This window comes from Aythya marila (assembly GCF_965140915.1).
Source record: "Aythya marila genome assembly, chromosome: 5".
In the NCBI taxonomy this organism is placed as follows: Eukaryota; Metazoa; Chordata; class Aves; order Anseriformes; family Anatidae; genus Aythya; species Aythya marila.
Genome location: NC_139046.1, coordinates 57,179,374 through 57,201,154, shown reverse-complemented (window position 1 = coordinate 57,201,154; position 21,781 = coordinate 57,179,374). Strand labels below are relative to the sequence as shown.

Here is a 21,781-nt window from a genome sequence, read left to right as displayed (position 1 = left end):
CTATTTATTGGTGTTATTTTGGCTAATATACTATTTGACTTAAAATCTCCTGTTATATTAGCTGTTAGTAGTGACACAACGCCTGGAAAGGACTTCTAAGGTTCTCCAGTGCTTGTGTTTTTACAAGGGGATGGCACACAGACAACTCTGTATTGACAGCTTTACTTGCTTCCTCATTTCCTCCCTGCACTCAGTAGGAAAGTGGCTGCTCCGGACTCCGGGAGTGAATGAAGAAGCTTTCCGTGATGCTGCTCTGCAGCACTTGACCTAAATATTTATGAAAATAAAAAAATAAATAGGGTGGAATTCATTAACGTAATGCGTTCACTAAGCTACTTACCCCTTGTATGCATTCAAAAGGCTACTTTGTTGTGATCGTTGGGGAAACATTTTGAAACTGTGAGGTGGGACCTCTGCACAGAAGTTTTGAGGCTGGTTTCATTGGACTAAAATTTGAGTTGAAGTCTTCGTTATCTTTGCAGAGACATTCAGATGTTGTGGAATGTATTTTTAACCCGAGCTGCGTTGATAAAAAGGGCAAAATCCTCCCTCCCGCCATGTGCCACTAGCTGCATGGTGCAGCCAAGCCGGCAAAGCATTTTCTTGTCTCTTCTTTCCCCACCTAGCAGCTCCAGCACGTCCTGCAGCCAGCAGCCCGCTCTGCTCAGCGCTGCGGCACCACAGAGCTGCTCTGCTGCCTGCAGGGTGCAGCTGGGGCTGCGTTAAGCTGCTCAGAATAAAGTCCCAATAACGTCCTGGCACGTGAGCTGGGCCAAGCTGGCGCTTGCTGGATTCATTACGGCGGTGGGTGTGTGAAGCCGTGGTTTTCTGAGGGCTTTTTTGCTCCCCGTTGTTCTGCGGTGGAGGTACTGCCAACGGGAGCACCTCTGCTCCACCTGCGCTGCTGTTCTGCTCTCGCCCATCCCTGCCCTACGTGTGGCATGGCCAGGAGCTGGGAATCATCCCTGCAGGGAGGGGAACACACGGGAAGCGAGGCAGCAGGAGGGGCTGAGTGCCTTGTGCGGGTGCCTTGTGTTGGGTGGCCTGGAGTTCGGTGTGTGGGTGAACGGCCAAGCTAAAATGAGGCTTCCCTGTAATTCCCAAACACGGCAGGTGAAGAATTTCCCACCGTTGTTCAAGGCTACAAGAGTAATCTGAGGTGGTTTCTACGTGCCCCGACTGGAGCTGTGGGGTGGCCACCCTGGACATGTCCCACTGCGGAGGTCCCCCGGGGCGAGCTGCAGGCAGCCAGCATCGTTCCCCTTAAAGCTAAATCAGCAGGATTGAGTGGGTGACAAATGGCTTTTGTACCATGGAGCCATGCACAGGGTGATCTCGTCTCCGTGAAAACCTTTAATCCTCATGCAGAGCTCCTACCTGTGGCTCCCCTGGCGTACAGGGCAGTTAGTCTGGACAGAAACCAGATTTGTTTTAGTGGAGTTCTGCCGTTAATCATGTTAACAAAGCCATCTAATTCAGGACACAGATTATGCTGGTAAAAAAGCTTTTTTTAATTTTTTTTTTTTTTAATAAATTTATTTACCAGACCTTTGACTGTTACAAAAACATTGCAAACATAGTTTTCTCGAACTGACATCACTTTCTAGTGCGGTGTGAGAGAGGAAAATTTGACCCTCCTTTCTTTGTTATTAACAAATGAAGAAAAGTAAAACAAACAACAAAATCCCACACCATATATTTGTTTCTATATGTGTGTGCGTGTATGCATACACATATATGTTAGGTGATGCTTACCTGTGGCCTGGAAAGGATGTTTACATGCAGTCATGCCTTTGTAATTTGCTGTGAGCTTGCTTCCTTCTGACCTTCTTTCGACTTTGTTTTCGAAGCCTGTGAAATCCGACGTGGTTTGTTATCTCGTGAAGGAGTGATCAGTTTCATTAGAAGTTCAAGACTGCCGTGGGAGGAAGTCTTCATTTAACATCATTGTTTAGGTCTGACTCTGTCTGACCACAGCAGACAATGTTGGAAACGACGATAAGATAAGAAGTGGCAGTGATAACCGTGCTGTAGGGTTACTGGCAGGGCATGAAACAGCATCTGGCTGTGGGATTTTAGGGGTCTGACTCTTACTTGTAATGGTTGATTGAAATGTTCTTCTCATGGAGTTGTCAGTTAATGGGGCATCCCTGGCAGTGTGTCCCCCTGGAAAAAAAAAATGAAGTGGTTGTAGGAAAACAACAACAAAAAGGAAAGACTAAAGTTGAGCTGAGCACAACTATATTTCATATACAGGATGTCCACTTGCTGCTTTTGAAGCTCAAATAAGTACATGAGGTACAGGGATACAATTTAGTTCAAGGAGGATAAACAAAATGGATAAAAAGGGAGTAACAGAAGAGCATAGGTGGTTAGAGCTGAGAAGATGGGGGGAGAAGTGATGTGTGAAGAAGGTTGCAAAATACAGCACAATAAAGAAACTGGTCAGGGCTCGTTATCTCAATATATATTTAAGTTAATTGCTTTTCTTTTTCCATTCATTTTGTTTGTTTGCTATTAATTTGTCCGTTTAGGAAGTCTGTTTCCCATCCAGGCCTAATGCTGTCTCTGACAAAACGAGCTGTCTAGGATTTGAACATGCACTACAAGATTAAACAGCGTCTGGAAGTAGGGAAAATTCTCATTAGACCAGGGAGCTTCTTATTTGAGCCTCAAGAGGAGAAAAAAACCACTTGATTAGCGCTTCAGAAAATGGCTGCGTCAGTCCACCACGGAGCTGCTGCCGCTGGGACCAGCCCACAGCCTTCGTGCCTGCTGTGCCCAAATGCTCTCGTTGCTTTACTCGAGTTTGGGCTCTTCTGGCAGCCCGGTGAGCTGAGCTGGCTGATGGAGGTGATGGGGATAGAGGTGATGGAGAACTTCGAGGGCTAGTTCCACGGGTGGTGAAGGTGATGATCTTTACAGGTTTCCTGGCACAAGTTGTCCTCTTCCGTGCATTGGGGTCTGGTGGGACAAACATGAAGAGAGAATCGTGGGCTGGGAGCCACCAGGGAAAATCCAAGAGCCAGTGGGTCCTCTTGGTAAACGCTTCCTTCTGTTTTGTGTAGTGACTTAGTGGGGCGTGTTTTGTGTGCACATAGAGCGGCCTGTAAGGAAGGGTGTTGTGGCACAGTGTGCCACTGCCGTGATGTTCTCTGCATCAGTCAAAATGATCATTATAAAAAAAAAATCTCTAACGTTTGACACCAAAAACTTGTGATCCCTGTTACTGTAGGTAATACCAACGAGGGGGGAAGCAACTAGAAGAGATGGCTTCCAGTATAAAAGGCGTTTTTACAGGAAAGCCTCTGAATGTGTTCCCGTGTGGTTCCTGTCTGTGGGCCTTCAGACAGAGCAGTGCTTAAGGCTCTGAATTCTAGAAAGAGCCAGTCGTGCCCATTAAGGATGGAGTTTGTCTCAAGCCTTTACAGCCAGCAGAAGATGAAGGAGCTGAGGATTTTGTAGGTCACAACACACCGGTGGAGTAGAACTAGATCGCATAATCAATTGCAGAAGGGGTTTCTGGAACAGACTGAAGTGTCTTGCCAATTTTGCCCTTAAGGGCAGTGCTTGTTATGAAGCAGGCTGTAAGTCTGGTCTTGATTGCCAAAAAGGTTGGAGGGGGGGGGAAGGAGGAGAAAGGTTGCAGGAAATTAGTCACTTCAGTCAAAGAACTGAGAATCTTAACTGCTAATTTTGTTTAATATAGATGACTGCTAAAGTACCGATGTGAACAAAATAGTTTCTCTTAGCTCACATTCCTGTACCATTACGGTCACTGTGAACTTTGGCTTCATTGACTTCAGTAAGCACAAGCACAAGCCCTTCGTGCTGTCCAACTGGAAACTTCAGTGACAATGCCAAAGCACAGAAACGTAGAAAAAACTAAAAAAAGAAATGGATCCAGATGTAGAAGAAGAAATGGTTAAAATACAGCTGTTCGCAGGTTTTAACACCTTGTTCTTTTTGTCTCCGTGAGCAGCTTCCTGAATTAGCCTATTTTCTCACTTAAAAAAAAATCCCCAGTTATAAGGCTGTCAACGATGCTGGGAAACTTTAGTTTGTTCCCTTCTCCAAAATGTTTAGCAATGATATATATATATTTTTTTCCCTGAAAACTTGCACAAATGTTTTTGTTGATGTATTTTTTTCTTCAATTCTTCATAGCCTTGCAAAGCCGTCATGGGATTTTGTCATATTCTGTGCCTAGAAGGTATCTCCTCCTGCTCCATAGTGACAGGGAAGAGAACTGGTGCTCCATTTTGCACGCTCAGAGAAATTACTGTGGATGGGGAAGTGGGTACAATTCTGCAAATGTTCTTGGTCAAAGCAGAAATGGGTTTGGTTGTTTAAAACAACAAAGAAAATGCCCATTAGTATAGCTGACAATGATTGCACCCTGATAATACTCCATATATTTATGTATTTTGTTTTTGACAGCTTTTGCAGTTTTATTGTGAATTCTGAAGCAGCTGGAGCTCTTCTGAAAAACTTATTATCAAAACACATATAAAAAAGATTTAAGTTTCTTTTGCTTGTAAGTACTAGGAGGAGAATGAAAATGAAAACCAAGAATAAGCGTGACCATGTAAGGGAAAAATTATTTCAGTAGTTCGAAGAGAAAAGGCTATTCTGCAGCTGCTATTCTGGAATTCCTCCTGGTGTGGACACTCACATTCTCTAGGAAAATTACTTAAGCTAAATCAGAAAACCGGACTGTGCCTAATAAATAGACTCCCTGGGGAGTCATATAGGAAAAGCTACAGTACTTTCAATTCACACAGCCCGTCTTAATTCAGGGAAACCTCCTCACGGTCTCAAACTTTAAGAAACCAGAAGATGAATAAAAACAATGAAACAGACCCTTTTGCATTTATTTATTTATAATATATATTTATTTATTTATTTATTTATTTATTTATATTTAAACTCATGGTTTGGAGGACCTGAGATGTATGATTTCTCTGTCTTGGGCTTGTTAATGACAAGTTTGGTGGAATTCACCCCCGTGTGTGAGACCTTACGTATCACTGACTGAGCTTAGATGTTATGTTGCTCAGTTTGTGCCTCACCAGCGCACACAACAACAGGATGAATTTCACCCACCGAGGTTATTGCCATCTGAATGTGGAACAATGGCTTCTATTTGAAAGGAAAGGAAGTTTCATGATTTTTCCATGTTTAAAGCGTTGGCTGAAACAATGAAATTCCCTCTTTTGTTTCGGAGTGTAATCAGTGAGATTGCATTTGCATTGCTTGTAACTGAGTCGCCTAAGTGAAATTACATTGCCCACATCTCATTTCGTATCGTAAAATGTTATGTGGTGCAGCCTGTTTGCCTTCTTCCTGGAGCTTTTCATGGTGATATCCTTTCTCTAAATTTCAAAGCTACGAAACATTTGCTTTTTGCATTTGGCATAGGAATTACTTTCTGCAGAGCACTTCTGTATCTGCCACATGAACCAAAATTTTGATAGTGAACAACATATGGATTTGGAAAGCAGATTGCAACGTTTTCAAGGTCTCATGTTCTGTTGCATGTTAAATGGTTCCTGAGCAGGTTTGTACAATTAACAACAACTTCAGTCATGCAGGGTAATACCTTACTCCCATTCACGCATAGAAACAATATATTGAGGGGGTTTAAGCTTCTTTGGCTTTAGAATTGACTTGAGGATAATATTGAAATGGAAATAATTCTGTAGTGCTTCCCTCTTTTCCCCTGCCTTTGTTACTGGTATAGAAGCGAAAGTAAATGCATTTTTAAATTGAGTTTTCTGAAAGTATCCCTAAGGTAGATTTATATCTTGGCTATAATTTGGTTTTGTTTTTATTTGATTTTTAGGAAGGTACATCTTCGAGGGGAGAAAAAAAAAAAGGCTTAACACAGAAAATAATTGGTAAATGCAGAAGTCCGTAACAATTCTGATAAATATGAGCAGCCAAATATTTCCACTGAGGACTTTTAATTCATTGTGTTTTTTATGACAGAAGTAGAAGCAAAACAAAAATGTTCTTATATAACCTGTAACACTGTGGTTACCCGCAAAACCTCTGCTTGTTAACTATGCTATTGATAAAGGCTCCTGATGATACATATGGCAGTACTTCTCATAATACTCCTTGTTTAAGTGTTATACATGTCAAATAAATGCCATAACCAAGTTACAGTGGTGGTGAAACAATGCTCATTGCTGGGTTTTATCCTGAAGAATTTTTCATTTTGTGTAAGAAGACATTGCTGCTGAGTTCAGTAGCATCTAGCACAGAGGTTCTCATTGCTTGGGAAAGTGTGTGAGCACACCGAATAATGAGCAAGGGTTGAAAAAGAAAAGCAAAAGCGTCAGAATGAATTGCGCAGTTCTAAGGAATATCTTCAGCTGAAGCTGCATTCATTCAGTGCTCTGGTAGTGCAGACGTGAGGTTTTATTTCTCTCTCCCTCTGCTATAACTTTTATCTACCTAGCCTTTTCTCCCTCAGACTCATGTTTGTATCTCGAGATATTGTGGAACGTACACTATTTGACCTGCGGTTTCCTTGTCATAAGTTGTTTAATCCTGGGGAGAGAGAGAGAAACTTATCTGGTACAATCTTTTTGAGCTGGGAATGTATTTGGCACAATCTTTTTACAAAGAAAAGAACTTGCTTTCAGTATCTGCAGTACGGCGGGCTACAGCCCTCTCCATCGCAGTCACCCAGGAATTGCAGGCTTTTCTTGACTGAATCCAATTCTGCCTGCGACTAGGTTTCAAGCTAGACACGTATTTTAGGGAGATGATGTTAGCTGTAATGAAGACAATTAGACAATTGCCCTAGAAAGTTAAAGACAGATAAAAGTGCAAAAATACATCCAGTAGGATTTGGTGCCCAAAGTCTCCTTGCATGTTTCTGTGTCTCCAACAAAGTTTTGAGAGTGTGCTTAGGGCCAGAACTGGAAAAAAAAAAAAAAAAAAAAAAAAAAAAGTAAAGGAAGTAAATATGAGTTTTTCTATACACCCTGGGACTGATGGAGTCTAAATCTGGAATTCCAGTTGAGACTGAGATGACCGGTGTCAGAATTTATGGCAATGGAATTGGTAGCAGCATAGGAATAATATTAGGTCAGCTGTGCGACTATATACCATGCAAGCTTATGTAATTTCAGTCAACCGTTTTATTGTGCGGAGTTTTTTGGCAACCAGGATGCTGAACGGGAACTTGTGTTTTAAGGTTCTGTAGATGTTGGTAGAAGTTAGTTAATAATCTCCTCTCTCTATTCCTATTAAGAAGAAAATGACTTTAGAAGGAGAGCTGAATTGCTGTCCATAGTGTATCATCTTCCCTGCAGAAGAATCCTTAAAACTTAAGAGGGAGCTAAAGGCTGAAATCTCTGACAAGGGCTGAAGTAGCTCATGAATATGAGTGGAAAAAAGCCTTTCAGGACAGCATTCTGAAGGGTTTACTTAATAGGAATATAGTGTTAGATGCCCAGATTTAAATGGAAGCATTTCATTACTAAAATCTTTAAAAAGTTTTTTTTTTTTTTTTTTTTTTTTCTCAAGCCTAGGTACAGGAGGGAGAATATACATCCTGGTGGAGATGGGATTTTTGTGGTGGTTCAGATCCACAAATGGATTTTGTGGGTAATAGAGTTTGCCAGTTTAGCTCCTTAATATACTATCTCATGCTGCAGGAAGACTAAGAAAGCGCTTAATTGAGCTGTTCATGCTGCTCTGTTAGTTCACAGATGTACTAACGTCAGTGACAATTTCATAGGCACGTTGATGGCACCATATACCTTTAGTAATTTAAAAATAGGAACTGGTGGTGTTTGCCCAGCGTGAATTGGCTTTCCTTTGAACAGGTTCTTTGGACTGGGCTCCGTTGCCCCAGTGGGCGTTATATAAATGTGTAAGGCAGAGTAGCAGAGAGACTCGTGATCAGCACTTCATTTAGGAGAGGCTAGCGCTTTGCTTGCATGGAGGTTGAATTGCATCCCTGGAGAGGGTGCTGCCTTCAGGTCAGAAAGCAAAATGATTGAGAAGGCTTGGAGTTTCTTCCTTGCGTAGTATGCTTAATGTGTGGATTAAAGGAGGATCTTTTATTTCCTAAACGTCGGCGAGATTTCTGGTAGCTGCTATATTTCAGACCAAATACATATTGGAAAATGCATACATAAATCAAAACCAGCCTGAAGTGTTTTTTTTGCAAACACTCTAGGCTCTATGCTGTCTAACCACGGAGTTCCATTTCTGGAACACGAAGATAGGCTTCGGGTTAGGTGGCTAATTCTACAAGGTGATCAGTTCTCCTTGAAGATTTGTGTGCCTTCAAGTCCAATTGCCTTATTACATAGGAGTTATTCTCTATCGCTGAATTTATCATCTCCAAGAAAAAGTACTGAGTTGTGCTGGTGAGCTCTCTGCATTTTGGGACATCCTGGATTTCACTCTTAATGTGAATGGTCATCAAAACCTCAGTATATGCTTCATTATTTCTTCTGCAGTAATTCTTCTTACACCAGGCTTTTTTGACAGAACCTTGTAAAAGTAAATGATCTTGGTAGTTCTCTACATCTGTCCCTCTGATGAAAATCATTGTGATTTTGAAAAAAAAAAATATGGCATTTGCAATGTGTCGTGTTAGAGCAAAACCAGTTAAATTTACTCTATCCTGGAGATTTTTTTTTTTTAATTTTATTTTTTTGCATTTCAATGTGGAAAACTGACTTATGGTTGTATCAAGGGCTGAAGCTGTCTCTGTGGTTTCTACCCTAGAGGTAAGTCCACCTTGTTTTATGACTCATGCAGCTGAAAGAATTGGTGGGGCACCACACGTTAATTTAGCATCACTCTTGCTGAGATATAAAAATGTGAATCTTTCAGATCTCATTGTCCTTCAAAATGGGATCTAAATTCGCATCTTTTGGGGGTTTGGGATTCCAGATTATGCTTTGAGTGTGTAATGAGTCAGTGTTTGTAGAGCTTATAGTAGGGAAGAAAAAAAAAAGGCTTCAGTGTTCAAAGCTTCATGGTATGTCTTCCTAGCAGGTGGAGTTTTATCATCAATTGAGTTCTTTCAAGGTGAAGGGAAGGTATAATTTATAGCAGTCCCCCAACATGAAAGGAATGTGAGAAAAGTGCTTCTTAATGACCTGAAACCATACTTGGGTAAAAATAGCATTTTACTGTTTTATTTAAAGTAGAAATTTCTGCCTGGGCCTTAAAGTGATGCTGATACTGGTTTTGATATCATTTGGAGCTCTGTTTTGCTTTTGTAACCTTTCAAAAGCCACTTATGTTCAGATTTTTAAAAGTATTTCATTGACTGAAGAAATTTTGTTTGCAAAGCCATGATGAACAGGACTTTCAAAACTGCTTAAGTAATTCAGTTTCTGAATTCCCATTTATACCGTAGGTACTTCAGAAAAAAGGCTAGGTGACTATTTGCACCTGAAAATCTGGATTTTACCTCCTGGTTTTATTACTGACCAGAACCTGGGATTAACTGATTTTAGACTCTTAATTAGTTATGGGTTATTATATCAGGCTGTAACTTCCTTCTGCAGAGGGTTTTCTTAAGTTTGCCCAAATTATGGCAGTGGGTAATACAGGTCTTCTCTGTTTAATCTCATAAATCTCACTGGAAGGAAAACAGCTCCAAAACCTGTAATAAAAAGATCCATCATTTCCCTGCAGCTATAATTGTTGGAAACATTAGCAGTAAGCTGCTGAGTGGTGCATTGAATCCTCGTGTGGGTTTGGAAATGTAATTTTTTTTTTTCCACATCGCACTGAGATACAATTAATGGCATCTCTGAAAGAAATATCAGCCCTCTGTTTTACAGTTTCCAGAACCTCTCTAAGGTTTTGATGGGTGACATATGTACATGGAGGTTTCCAGAAAAGTTTTTTTTTTTTTTTTTTAACTCATTTGAGGTATTCTGCTCTTAAGATATGTGTGCCTGTACAAATTGGACCTGGCAATGAGAACACTGAAAGGTATTTGCATCCCTTTCTTTTTAGTCAGAGGAGAAAGCAGATGTTTTCTTGGTGTTTTACTATACTAGAAGATAGAGTCAAGTCAAGAAAAGCACGAATACAATATATAATTTAATTAACATCTGACAGCGGTCAGCTAGCGTAATGCTGTATTTTGGCATTCCTTGTGTTTACCGAGAGGAAACGAGTATTTAGCTTTGTGTCATTCTGCATGTGTTATATCACAAAATCAGCTCTGCTTATGTATATATAGTTCTCAGGCCGGAGATGTCAGGATATGCGTATGATGCACTGAATTTATACTGCAAGAAGCTGCAGACTATCCACCTTTCCTTTCAGTGGAGGATACAGCTAGATAGGCCCCAGATAAACTGCTTTTCCTTTAATCACAGTTTTTGTCGTTCACCTCTCAAAGTCAGGAGATGAGTTATAAATACTGAGAAGTTATTAAATTATTAAATAGTCACTACAACTTAAAATATTTGTTTGAGGCCTGTTCTGTTTGGAATTTTGAAATTTAAGTTAAAAATGATATAGTTCTTCACTTTTTAGAGCAAATTTTCAGGACTGCAGCTTCTTTACACGTTCCTAGACTTGGATTGAGGGCTGGAAATTGTGGTTTCCACACTACCACAAGAGAGGTCTGTAGGACTGACGAACCAGAGCCCAACTGGGCCAGGAGAGGGCCAGCAGGACAAAACCCCTGGGACATGGGTATGATGTGGCTGCTGGCATCCTGCATCTTCAGTGTGTGTGTAGGGGAGTGGTAATGCTGGGCACTGTCAGGGTGCTAACTGGAAGTGATAAGGAAATGCCTCAGTCTTCCAAGCTGCCTTACAAAATAAAATTGGGGAATCACGCCCAGTGCATGGTTTGAGTGCTGAAAGGAGAAGGGGGCAAGGCAGGGCCAAAAGGGTGGCAGTGGACAGGCTGTGGGGGAGAGTACAGGCACAGAAAGCCTGACCCACTGAATGAAGCAGCTTAAAGATTTTGAGTTAAGTTTTAATGAGGAATAAAGGCATTGTATTCATTCTGCACTTAATGCTGTGGCTTCTGTTTTTAATCAAACAGGGTTATCAAGTCTTCAGTAACACATCCCTATTCCTATCAGCCTGGTCAACTAAATGGGATGACGCTATGTTTTAAGGTTCATGTTAAAGTTTTGGGCCGGAGATTCTAGATTCGTATATTGAGTTTTTGTTTCAAAATACAGATACCCTGTTTGATCTTGATATAGTTCTGATGGTCTGTAACATCAGAAATTATGAAGTTGGCCTAATAGCCCCAAGATTTTGATTTTTAAAGAAGAACAATTGCACATCTTTTATTTTCAGTACATTTCTTGAACCTCTGCGAGGCATACAGATTGATTTCATGCATTTTTCTCCAATGAGGAGACTGATTGATGTATTTTGACAAAAATAATTAAGCCACAGGTCTCACATGATCACTCAATTCCAGGACTTGGGATGCACTCCAAGAGAAATAACAAATATTGCAATGTAATGAAGATGGGACTTGGCTACAGTGACAGTGCTGTAAGTAGAGTAGCAAGGGTTTTTCACAGAAATTCCCTTTTTATTCCTCCAAAATTCACATACCAGAGTTAGTATGCACTGAGACAGAGGACTGAATTCAAAGAAAGAAAACACTGTAGATGGAGAGGGTCTGTTTCTTTTGCTTTCCAATTTCAACAAAACTCTTTTGTTACAGCAGCTGAGGAGGGGGATCTAACAGCACTTAGAACCAAGTTTTTTGTAAGCGTTTTTGCAGGAAATATTTGGATTAAAATCCAAAAGTAAATATACTGAGCTAACTGGCTCTTTGAAAAAGTAATTGGTTTACAAATTTTGAAAATAGGAGTAGCGGGGAGGGTATGAAGATTTTGCAAGAGGAATCTATACTGTAAATAGAGCAAACCATGACTATGCATAGCAAGGATGAGTAGGTGATTTTTTTTAAAAAACTGATAATACAGATGTAGAACAGTTGCTAGATGGTGTGTCTCCAAATGACCGTAAACCCATTAGAGTAAGTGCAGTAACACATACAGATTTTATATGGTCTACAAACAGGAAGTTTGTGCTTAAGTTGATCTATAATGAATGCTAATTTACAAAAACCGAACCCATAAATTCAGTCGCAGGTACAACACATGGAGAAATCATTAACAGCTGAAAAACCAGCACAAGTGTGACAAAATCTGGGAAGGACATAGGCACTGCTGTCATAGGACTATTTTTCTATTTGCTGAGCCTGGGAAAGAGTCAAATGATGTGGTCCTTCGCAGTGACCTCTGGCTTGTTCACCTGTGGCAAAGCCAGTGGTGGCAGGTTAAAAGGAGTGGGCTGTAAGCAGTAATCCTGCTGCTTTGAGGCTGGACGGTTCTGCGGAGGAGGATTTTTGTGCATCTGTGAATGTTTTATCCGGCATAGGTGCTGCATTCATCTGAATGATTTATTCCACTTTAGGAACAAGAAATTCTTCCTGGCTTAATGCTTAAGATTTTTATTTCGCTTTCATGGATGGATTGGTTTCTCGGGAATTGTTCTATGGGAGGGGATTTGGGGCCTGCATATCTCAAACACCAAGAGAGCAGGAAGGCGAACAGGCTGTGCTGTGTGCTCTGCGCTCCGAGCACAGGCCTTGCAAGGGCTGGCTCACCGAGGCAGAGCCCGGTATTCTCAGCTTTCGTAGTCACCCATGCAGAATTATGCCTTGGAATCAAAACTTTCATTTCTCTGAGAAAAATGGTGCTAGTGTCTTCCCAAAGTTTTCTTTGAAAACAGAATGGCAGTGTAATTCTCCCTGCAGCTATGTCTCCTGGAGGGCCGTACTGCCTTGGCTGTCTCTGATGTACTCGCTAATTCTGCTGATTTATAAGACATCATTATGGGTAACCAGCGTATGGTTGAGCTGAAATGCACAGCTGATGTATTTGTTCCATAGCTTGACATCCTAAATCATGACCTTTGCCTTCACGCATGTGAAAGGCCCAGTGTTTTCCTCCTGTGTGTGGTTTTGAATTCAGCCCTCCTACCTCGCTGCCAAAATCTCCTTGATAACTTCAGTGTTAACGGTTGGTGTTTAATTATTGCATTTCCTATCAGTACCCGCTCTTAAAACATAAAGGCGTGACAAAATGAGCTGTGTGGTGGAGGAGCACTGCCTAAAACCCCAAGTGTTCGTGGCAGTGAGGAGCAGTGCCACAGGTGGGCTGCTGGTGCCAAGCTGCTAGGCCGCGGGGCAGCACCGAGCTCTCTGGCTTTCAAGGCCTTGGAAGTGCCGTGATAACCGTGGTTTGGGAGGAAGGTACTGTTTAGTGACAGCTGATAAGTAAGCCAAATCGAAGTTGGGTTCATACCATCCCTTGGTTCGATTGCAGAGGTGTGTGAGGAACTGGAAAGCTGAGGGTTTTGTCTGAGGGACTCTCATCCTACATTAGAACAACTGATTGCAAACGCAGTTTGGTAAAGCCAAGTAATTATCTGATAAGCAAAGTCCTTATAGAAGCATATGAAGATCCCATTGTCCCTTCTGATTCCTAAGTCCTTATAAATGCATTAAATGTGACATCTTCAGTGACTGTCATGATCTTAAAAAGCAGTCATCACGCAGATGCTGTAGGGGCTTCATTTTGGGTCGTATGTAAACTTTTGTAAAAAAAACACCTAAAAACGTTATTTTCTAAGGTGCAACGTGCCTTAGGGTAGATAAGTAGTTATTATCAACTACCTATAAAGGATGTTGGGTGCCCAAATTTGTTGACTAACTTTAAGACAAAACCTCCTCATTTGTATTGGTACTTCTATTTTGTTCATTTATTTTCCATTTCCCGGTTGTTGTATTAATGTTTTCAATTACACTCAAGTAACTTTCACTACATCTTTCTATAGTCATGCTTTTCCAAATGCAGTGATAGAATAACCTGTAAAGTGTTTCAGTCTGCCATTAAAACAAAAAAGGTGTTGGTAGTGAAGGAGTTGGCTGTATGGTGTTAGGAGCAATGGGGGCAAATCTGCTGGACTCCTTAGGGCTGTGCTACCCAAGTAGACACTGATAGATTCAGTAGAGACTGGTGTTGGGCAGGGCTGAACTAATTATTTCCTGTTGGGTTGCTCTCAGGGTCAGGTGCGTGACTGTTACAGAGCTTTTAGAAATGCCAACCTGTAATTTCCAGTCGCTGGGTCGTGAGGTGAGCAGACCACCACAGGAATAGATGATGCTCACAGCCCAGGCAGGGGCCTGCTAGTGAGCTGCGTGCTGCCAAAAACTGTGAAAGCACAATGCTTTGCCTACCGTCGTAGGCGATCTCTTAAATTCAGAGGCCAGTCCTCTCATGATGCAGTGATAAAGGCAAATCCTGCATTAGTGTTTCTCATACTGTAGCTGTGGATGAAAAGGAAACTTGGGCTTTTAGGACTGGTAATAACACCACTTTTATTAAGTTTCTATTGAAAGACTGTTTCGCGTAAGATAAATTGATGGGCTGAGCACAATAACAGTCAGTATCTCACTCTCAAATACATGGTGGGCAAGCACTACTGAATAAGAGAAGAAATTAAGCTAAGATGTACAAAAAAGGTTACTTGGCAACATCATAGAGTATGTAAAGAAGAGAAAGAGAGGGGTCAGGAACTTAGCGAATTTTGATTATAGTATCTCCTGTAAGTAAGTTGTTGCAGGATTGGAAAAATCCTAAACCAAATGTTGGTGTTATACTCCAGTACAGATTGTCTAAAGCAAAAGAGGGTTCATTTTGGAATAAACTGCAGAGAATAGCAAAAGCAGAGCTGCTGTGTACGAGCAAGCTGCACTCCCCAGAGGCAGGCAGCACTGATCATAGCTCATGCAGAGACAATCTGAGTAAGGTATGTGGTGGTAATGACAGCTGGTGTTCATATTTTGTATTGTCGGGAGAAAACATGCTTGGCAGTGTAGAAATATCGATTTATAGAACCCATGCTTACTGTGTGACGCGTTTCTAAAATGCTTCGAGTTACCTTTGGTAACTGGGAGGAAGACACCAAATACAAGAATGCTATGGCCGACTATTAAATTTCTGCCCATCTTGCTAGCATAATCGCAATGGATAAGTGAGCTTTCCTCTGGATGGTAACCTTATTAATATCTAACCATTATAGAAAAGAAGATTTCATTGATGTCTGGAGTTCAGATTTTACACTGGGTCTCTGTAGTGGTAACCGGTTTTGTGGCTCAAGTAATCATACGTGGTGCTTAGGGGAGAAAAGGAGGTGCAGAAACGAAAAAAAAAAGCTACCTACCAAACTGAACCTTTCCACCCTGCCCAGCCTACAGTGACATTTCATTTTTAATATAAAGACTGTATTAAAATAAACATAATTTTGTAGAGCATGGATTTTACAAATGAGCTCAGCGGTCCATGGCAACCAATTGTGGTACATCTGTGGGAAATACACTTCAATTTGAACTGTTATGGTACCCAGAAAAATGCAGTCTTACTAATGCATGGAGCTGAAGTTAAAGACATCAGTGGAAGTTATCACACAACTTGGCAGATAGTAAGTACTAACTTACTAAATCTAGTAAATAATGTTCATCAAATAAAGGAACACATCTGAAGTCTGAATTTTCTTGTTTTTCTTCCCAGCCACTGTGGAGAGCAAAACAAAGTCTGTTTGATTTTCTTTTTACTTTCAGGCACCAATTCTTGAATGGTTACTGTTGTGTCAGTTTGTCCCAGTAAATCCTGGAATACCATTATTTCGGGTGCTTGAAAATACTTGGTTTGTTTGTGCTGCTGCAATGATTGGAGATGGTAGCAGACAGCTGTTGTTCCAAAGTAAGCAATGGGTTGCCTTTTACATTTTAAGTTATTATGATACAAATTAGAACTTCTAACAACTAAATATACATAAAGCACTTTTCTCTTAAAAATAATATTTTTTTCTCTGTTCTGCTTCAATTAAAATAAACAAAGAAACTCTCAAAGCCAAACTGCTATGCTGAATCATAGGTAGTTTATGAGATCACATTAACAACTGTGTAACTTGCAAATAGCCACTTGAACTAAATTTTTAACATCATTGACTGTAGGAAAAAAAAAATGTTTGCTTAGTGCTCTACCACATCAAGCTTGTGGCTTTATAGATTTCTGAAAGATGAGCTCAGGATTTTCTGCGAGAGCAAGAAGTTGTCACTAGGCTCAGTGCTGTAATTGACAGGCTTCATCAAAGCACCGTACCTCGGTGAGTGTAAACAAATACTCCTGCTGGAATCAGTAGGAGTGCCCATGTCCTTGAACAAAATTTTATGCTAAGCTCAGATCAGGTGAGAGCCTGTTGCTGGCCCACCTGCAGGATTTGTTATTTAATGGTCCATGCACCTGCTCACTTGTAAGGCAGAAGTTGGGGAAAAATCTACGTGAATTTAAAGTATTCCCTCCCTCCCCCATATTTTTCCCAGTGCTTTATTTTAACATCAGAAAAGTAGTTGTATCTGTGTAGTTTTTAATCTCCTGTCTTTAACCAGGTAAGTATTTGAGAAGCATTGTGATCCTGTCTGGATTTTTGGCCTTGTTACCAATGTAATTCTTTCAGCACGCTGTGTGTAGAGGTGTGTGTGTGTGTGTGCGTGCACACTGATGTAGAGATTGATTTGCGTTGATACTTGAAATAAGAGATGTGAGGGTTTTAATCTTGTAACTGTTACGAGATCTTTGTGTCTGCTTTAGGGTCGACCCTATCCCATATGACACTCCAAAACCAGCGGGCCACACGCGATTTGTCTGCGTCTCAGACACACACTCCAGAACAGATGGCATCCAGATGCCTTATGGGGACATCCTTCTCCACACGGGCGATTTCACCGAACTGGGACTGCCCTCAGAGGTTAAGAAGTTTAATGACTGGTTAGGTAAGGAATTACTGCGTTTTGGTGACCCCAATTAACCTCTCCTGTCCAAGTGTCAGTCACTGCTTCCTAATTGAATTAGAGCACTTGAAAATCCCCCCTACCTTTGCTTCACTTGTCTTCGTGTGATGTGCTCTTTCTACTTTCAGCATGATTTTGTTAATTAAGACAATTTTAGAGATTTCACTGTGTTTGTGCATTGTCTTGGGGGAAAAGATTCTGTCATTCCCGAGCAACAACTGTGTAACCTTCTGTGTGCACTAAGGGCCTGGTGACACCTAATGTGAATGCATTCCGTGTCCCATTAGTTGATGCCGTGGGCTTTAATGTGCACATCCAAAGCTATTGCCTGCTGCATTTCAGGTTTATCGTACTTTAAAGCACAGCTGAAAGCTACAACGTATACAGAAATGGTGAAAGTCCTTTTCCCCACAGGATAGGGTGGCAAAATCAAAAATCCTATTTGAAAGAGGAGAATTTTACTGCGGTGGCAACATGATTAGCCCTTTGAGTTAGAGTTCTGGTTCTAATTTTGAACGCAGATACTCAACAACTCTTAGGCTGAATGCATTTTGTATTCTGCTGTGCTTGACAGCAGTGTCTTGCTGGTGTGCTGCTGCAGATGAAGGCAGTTAGATTGCAACAGCAGAAGACCGAAATGAGGGAAGGGAACTCACACACTGTGCATGATGCTCCTATTACGAATGCTGCTGGTAGGCTGGCTGGGTACTGCCATGTCACCATTTGTGCTAGAAATACTCAGAGGTGAAAGTGACTCAAGCAGCTGATCTTCCCAAAATGGTAAAATGAATTTAGAGCATTACATAAAAACCTCTGAAAGCATGGCTTTGTCATCATGCTTTACCTCAGTCACTGCAGTCTTTTTTGCATGCTGTATGATGGCTGCATCTCTACATGTCTTTAATAGCCTAATTTTATTCCATTGGAGTTCGTTGGCTGACCCTTCAAGAGCTAAGTAAAGAATATTAAAGATTTACAAAAGCAATTTTTAAATAAAAGAGCTTTCGTAGTCTCTTTTTCACCTACCTTTGCATTTTCTCCACACCGTTCTTTCTGTCTTTCTTATGACCTCCTCTGATTTCTCTAGCCTAATTTTAAAGAATGCTTTTCCATCTTTTTATGGCTGTGCATGCAGGACTGGGGCTCTCAGGTACTGCTGTATTACCGTAATTCCGTTTTACTGATCTTATTTCTAGAAAGCAGTACCAGATTTTATGGCCTCAAAACTCTCCTTTCTCTCGAATGTAATCACAAGGCTAGGAAAAAAGAAGTGGTATGGGAAATAGGTGGGTATGTGTGTAGGTTGAGGGAAGACACAATAGGAACCATTTTCCTTTTTATGCATTCTTTGTGGTGACCTGGAAATGTTCAAGTACTGTGAAAGAGGAAGAGAAGGAAGGAGCAAGCAACGTAAGGACTGTGGGAGGCTGCACAGCTTCCCTGGGGTCGGGCAGTGTGGTCTCCACTGAGTTGCAGCCCTGGTAGAGAAGGTGGGCAGCACTGCTCTGCAGTGAGGTTCAGTTGCCACAGATGGGTTTTGTATCAGCTCCAGGAAAGGAATTGCTTTCTGGAGAGCGTAGACTTATGAAGTCTGCCCCTACCAAAGTTTGTCTTTGGACTTCAGGTCATTACACAAGTATTTTGGTACAGCCAGAGCCCATGTCCCTTGCTTTCTGTTGGAAAATGTTAACTCGATACTTACTGCTGAAAGCCAGAGCAAGTAAGCTGCTCTTATGTTCTTAGTCTTTCACCGGGACTCTTAGAGTATCGGTAGCCACTTGGCATTCCCCTTGTGTTTTACAGGTATTTCATGATGACGCTGTTTTATCATACATTCTTGGTTTAACAGTTGCAACAGAAGGATTATAACCCTTTAAATAGGTTTTGTTCCAGCCTCAATAATTTATCATGGGGCTTTCTTAACAAATATATGGTTCTTGCAGAAGTCAGTGTGGTATTTATCTGAGAAAGCAGGTTTTGCATTCCTTGGCAGTCTGTGTCACTGAAACTGGCTGGAAGCTGTGAGAGAGCCTGCTGGCTTCGGCCTCAGGCTTTGGTATTTCAGGTACAGAGAAAATCTCTTCTGGTATTTCATTGTGGTGTGTGTCTGTTTTTTTTAAATTTTATTTATTTTTTTTTTTACATGCACAGTCTACTCTTGCATCTTCATATATAAAACAATAGTGGTTATTAGGTTTCTAGTATGAAGTGAGGCTGCAAATTGATTCCCCTGTGGAGTCATGTCATAATGGTGAATATTTGCTCCAGTGCTGCCCTCTCCTCATCTGGAATCAAAACACTATGAATTCATGCACGTCCTCTTGCCACTTTACTTCAGGCTCCTGTCTGTAAGCTGGGAGTAATCACATATTACTATTTGCTGTGCATATTGTGAAAATTAATACCTTCAAGGTTGTGAAGTGACATGTAATAGTATAAAAAGTACTTACTAGTGGCAGGCAGGGACGAGGAGGATTCCTTTTTTTGCTGCCATACAGGGGAAAGCATCATCGTATTTGGTAGGAACCTTATTCCAAAACAATGCACTGAGAACTCCCATCAAACACAAGGTTGTCCTTACAGAAAAGGGTTTCATATCTTTTGCATGCTTGGTTTTCTTCCCTGGCAAGCCTATTGTAAAGCAGTAATAAAGACAAGGCATTTCTATCACTTTTACCTTTAGGGAATGAAGCAAAATTAAAGCTAGACTTCATTTTACAGCTTAGTTTACCTATTGGTGGTGAAACAACAGGGGCTCAACTCTCCACTAGGATTATATAATGGGATAACAAAACCACGATGACAGTTCCCTTATTTTCTTAACAGGAGAAAGCCAAGGGAAAATTTAAAGGGTGATGATTCTTAACTCCTGTCTCGATTTTATTTCACTGGCTGTTACATATGTCAGCGTTGCATAGGATTGAGAGCAATTCCATCAACGCTGTGACTTTACAACTGTGGGTCTTGCATACCTTTGCAAGTCTGCGTATTTCACCTGGGCAAAATGTACAGCATCTTGTCCATCCACTTTGTTAACATCCATTCTTCTTCCTCCTCTTTGCAGCTGAATCACAGAACGTGCTTTCATGTCCTCCCTCCTGTTTTTCCTAGCTTTCAGCCCATCGTGCAACTTTTTACCAATTCTTATGTTTTGTTTTTTTTTTATTTTTTCCCTTTGCCTGATAAATTTTCATTATTGGTTTTGCATGAAAGTCATCTAGGCTCATACACTGAGTAACCTCTGTGGTCACTTAGTGATTGCATACACTGGCTGAGGTAATTTATTCACTTTGTTTTGGTGTGAACACGTCCCTCGGGTCTTGTAACTGCTGTAATCACTTGACCTCAGTGACTGTTAAATGCTTTAAACACAGTTATTTTAAATTTATAATTGTTTTCATTAAAAATCTCTGATAGTAACTTAACTGACCTTGCAGTAAACACAACAGTTTGTGCTGAGGAAGAACTATGACATTATTATACCACTGTATATTTCTTACCGAACGTATTCAACACAGCGTTATTCTCATTGTTCATATTTCCCTCAGCCATTCTCATTCAGTCACATATGGGAATGAAATACAGGAATGTCTAATTATAGCTCTGTCTTAATATAATACTTCCTTTCCTGTGTGATGGGAAGGGATTGAATAGCTCAGATGAAGTGAAATGAAAAGAAAGCCAAGCTAAACTCGGGTAGATGTATCTTTAATGAGTGATAGGATGCTTATTGGGCTCAATTAGCTTGATTGTGCAGGCCCTTACTTGGGTGAATAATTTGCATCCATTCTCATCATTTTTCTCAGAATGACATTTTTTTTTCTTCAGATTATCTTTTCCTTGTAGCTCTCTCTTACTGTGTTGTGTTGTTGTTGTTTTCAACGCAACATTTCTAATATAAGGCATATTACAGGACAAACCAGGCAAAAACTCTGCAAGGCCAGTGGATAAATGCAGGAGGTGAAATTACTGCCAGTTAACAACTTGTGGCAGTGAGAGTAAAATTTGACTAGATTTTTTTCTCAGTTGTTTGGGGATTTGGCAGCCTAATGATATTTTTTCTTTCATGTTTTGTTTTTGTTTTGAATGCATGTTTAAGGTTTTATCCTATCATTGCCCTGTTATCCTAGGAGTTGAGGAATTCTGTGAACGCTTTTGTGACCAATTACCTATGGTTTGGACTGTAACAAGTTCTTATTTACCTGTAGCATATCTTTGTGTTTAGTGTTGATACAACTAAAATAAAAATTCAGCTTTTTTTCCTGTGGTGTAGCTCCTCTATCATGTTATTTAAAGTGAGGAGAAAAGAGTGGCTTTACTATTTTAATGTGGGGTTTTTCTTGCTGCTTGTGTGGACATGGTCCTCAGAAATGTACTGTCGGTTCTTTTAAAGTTTATTTTTGTGTTAGTAGAACTGATGTTACAGTCCATGTTTCTACTCATGGATGAAGGTTTAGTTCTGAAAACAGCTGCTTCAGGTTGGAAGTGTTGGCTGTAACATGGAAAAAATGGCAAGACAAGAAGCTCTGAAATGTGGTGTGGAGGCATGGACAGGCAGGTTTTGTCTACGCTTACATTTCTTCATTTAGCTCCTGTAAGAACTTGAAATTATATCCAAAATTGTCCGCTAGGACCTGCCAAAACAGTCTTTGATCTTTAAGATAATATACTTAATGGGGGCGAGGGGGGAAGAGCTGTAACAAAATAGTATGATAAATTCAAGCGCTTTTCTTATCACCATTTTAAAATTCAGGGTCACAGTCTTCATATATTCTTTCTCACTCTGTCAGGCTCAGTTGTTCCCTCATCTTACCAAGGCTTGATCTCCTATGCAGGGAAATTCCACGCGGGGCTTTGTGTGACTGTGTTCCTTCAGAGTCTGTGC

At 40.8% G+C, this 21,781-nt stretch overlaps 1 protein-coding gene across 3 annotated transcripts in view; it reads left to right on the top strand.

Annotated features, from left to right (window-relative positions):
* The window catches only part of MPPED2 (metallophosphoesterase domain containing 2), a 99,314-nt gene that overhangs the window by 17,460 nt on the left and 60,073 nt on the right, over window positions 1-21,781 (top strand). For all 3 annotated transcript variants that reach the window (XM_082761215.1, XM_082761216.1, XM_082761217.1), the window contains exon 3: window positions 16,697-16,878. In XM_082761215.1, the coding sequence (XP_082617341.1) occupies window positions 16,697-16,878 (182 nt within the window). The remainder of the gene's footprint in view (window positions 1-16,696; window positions 16,879-21,781) is intronic.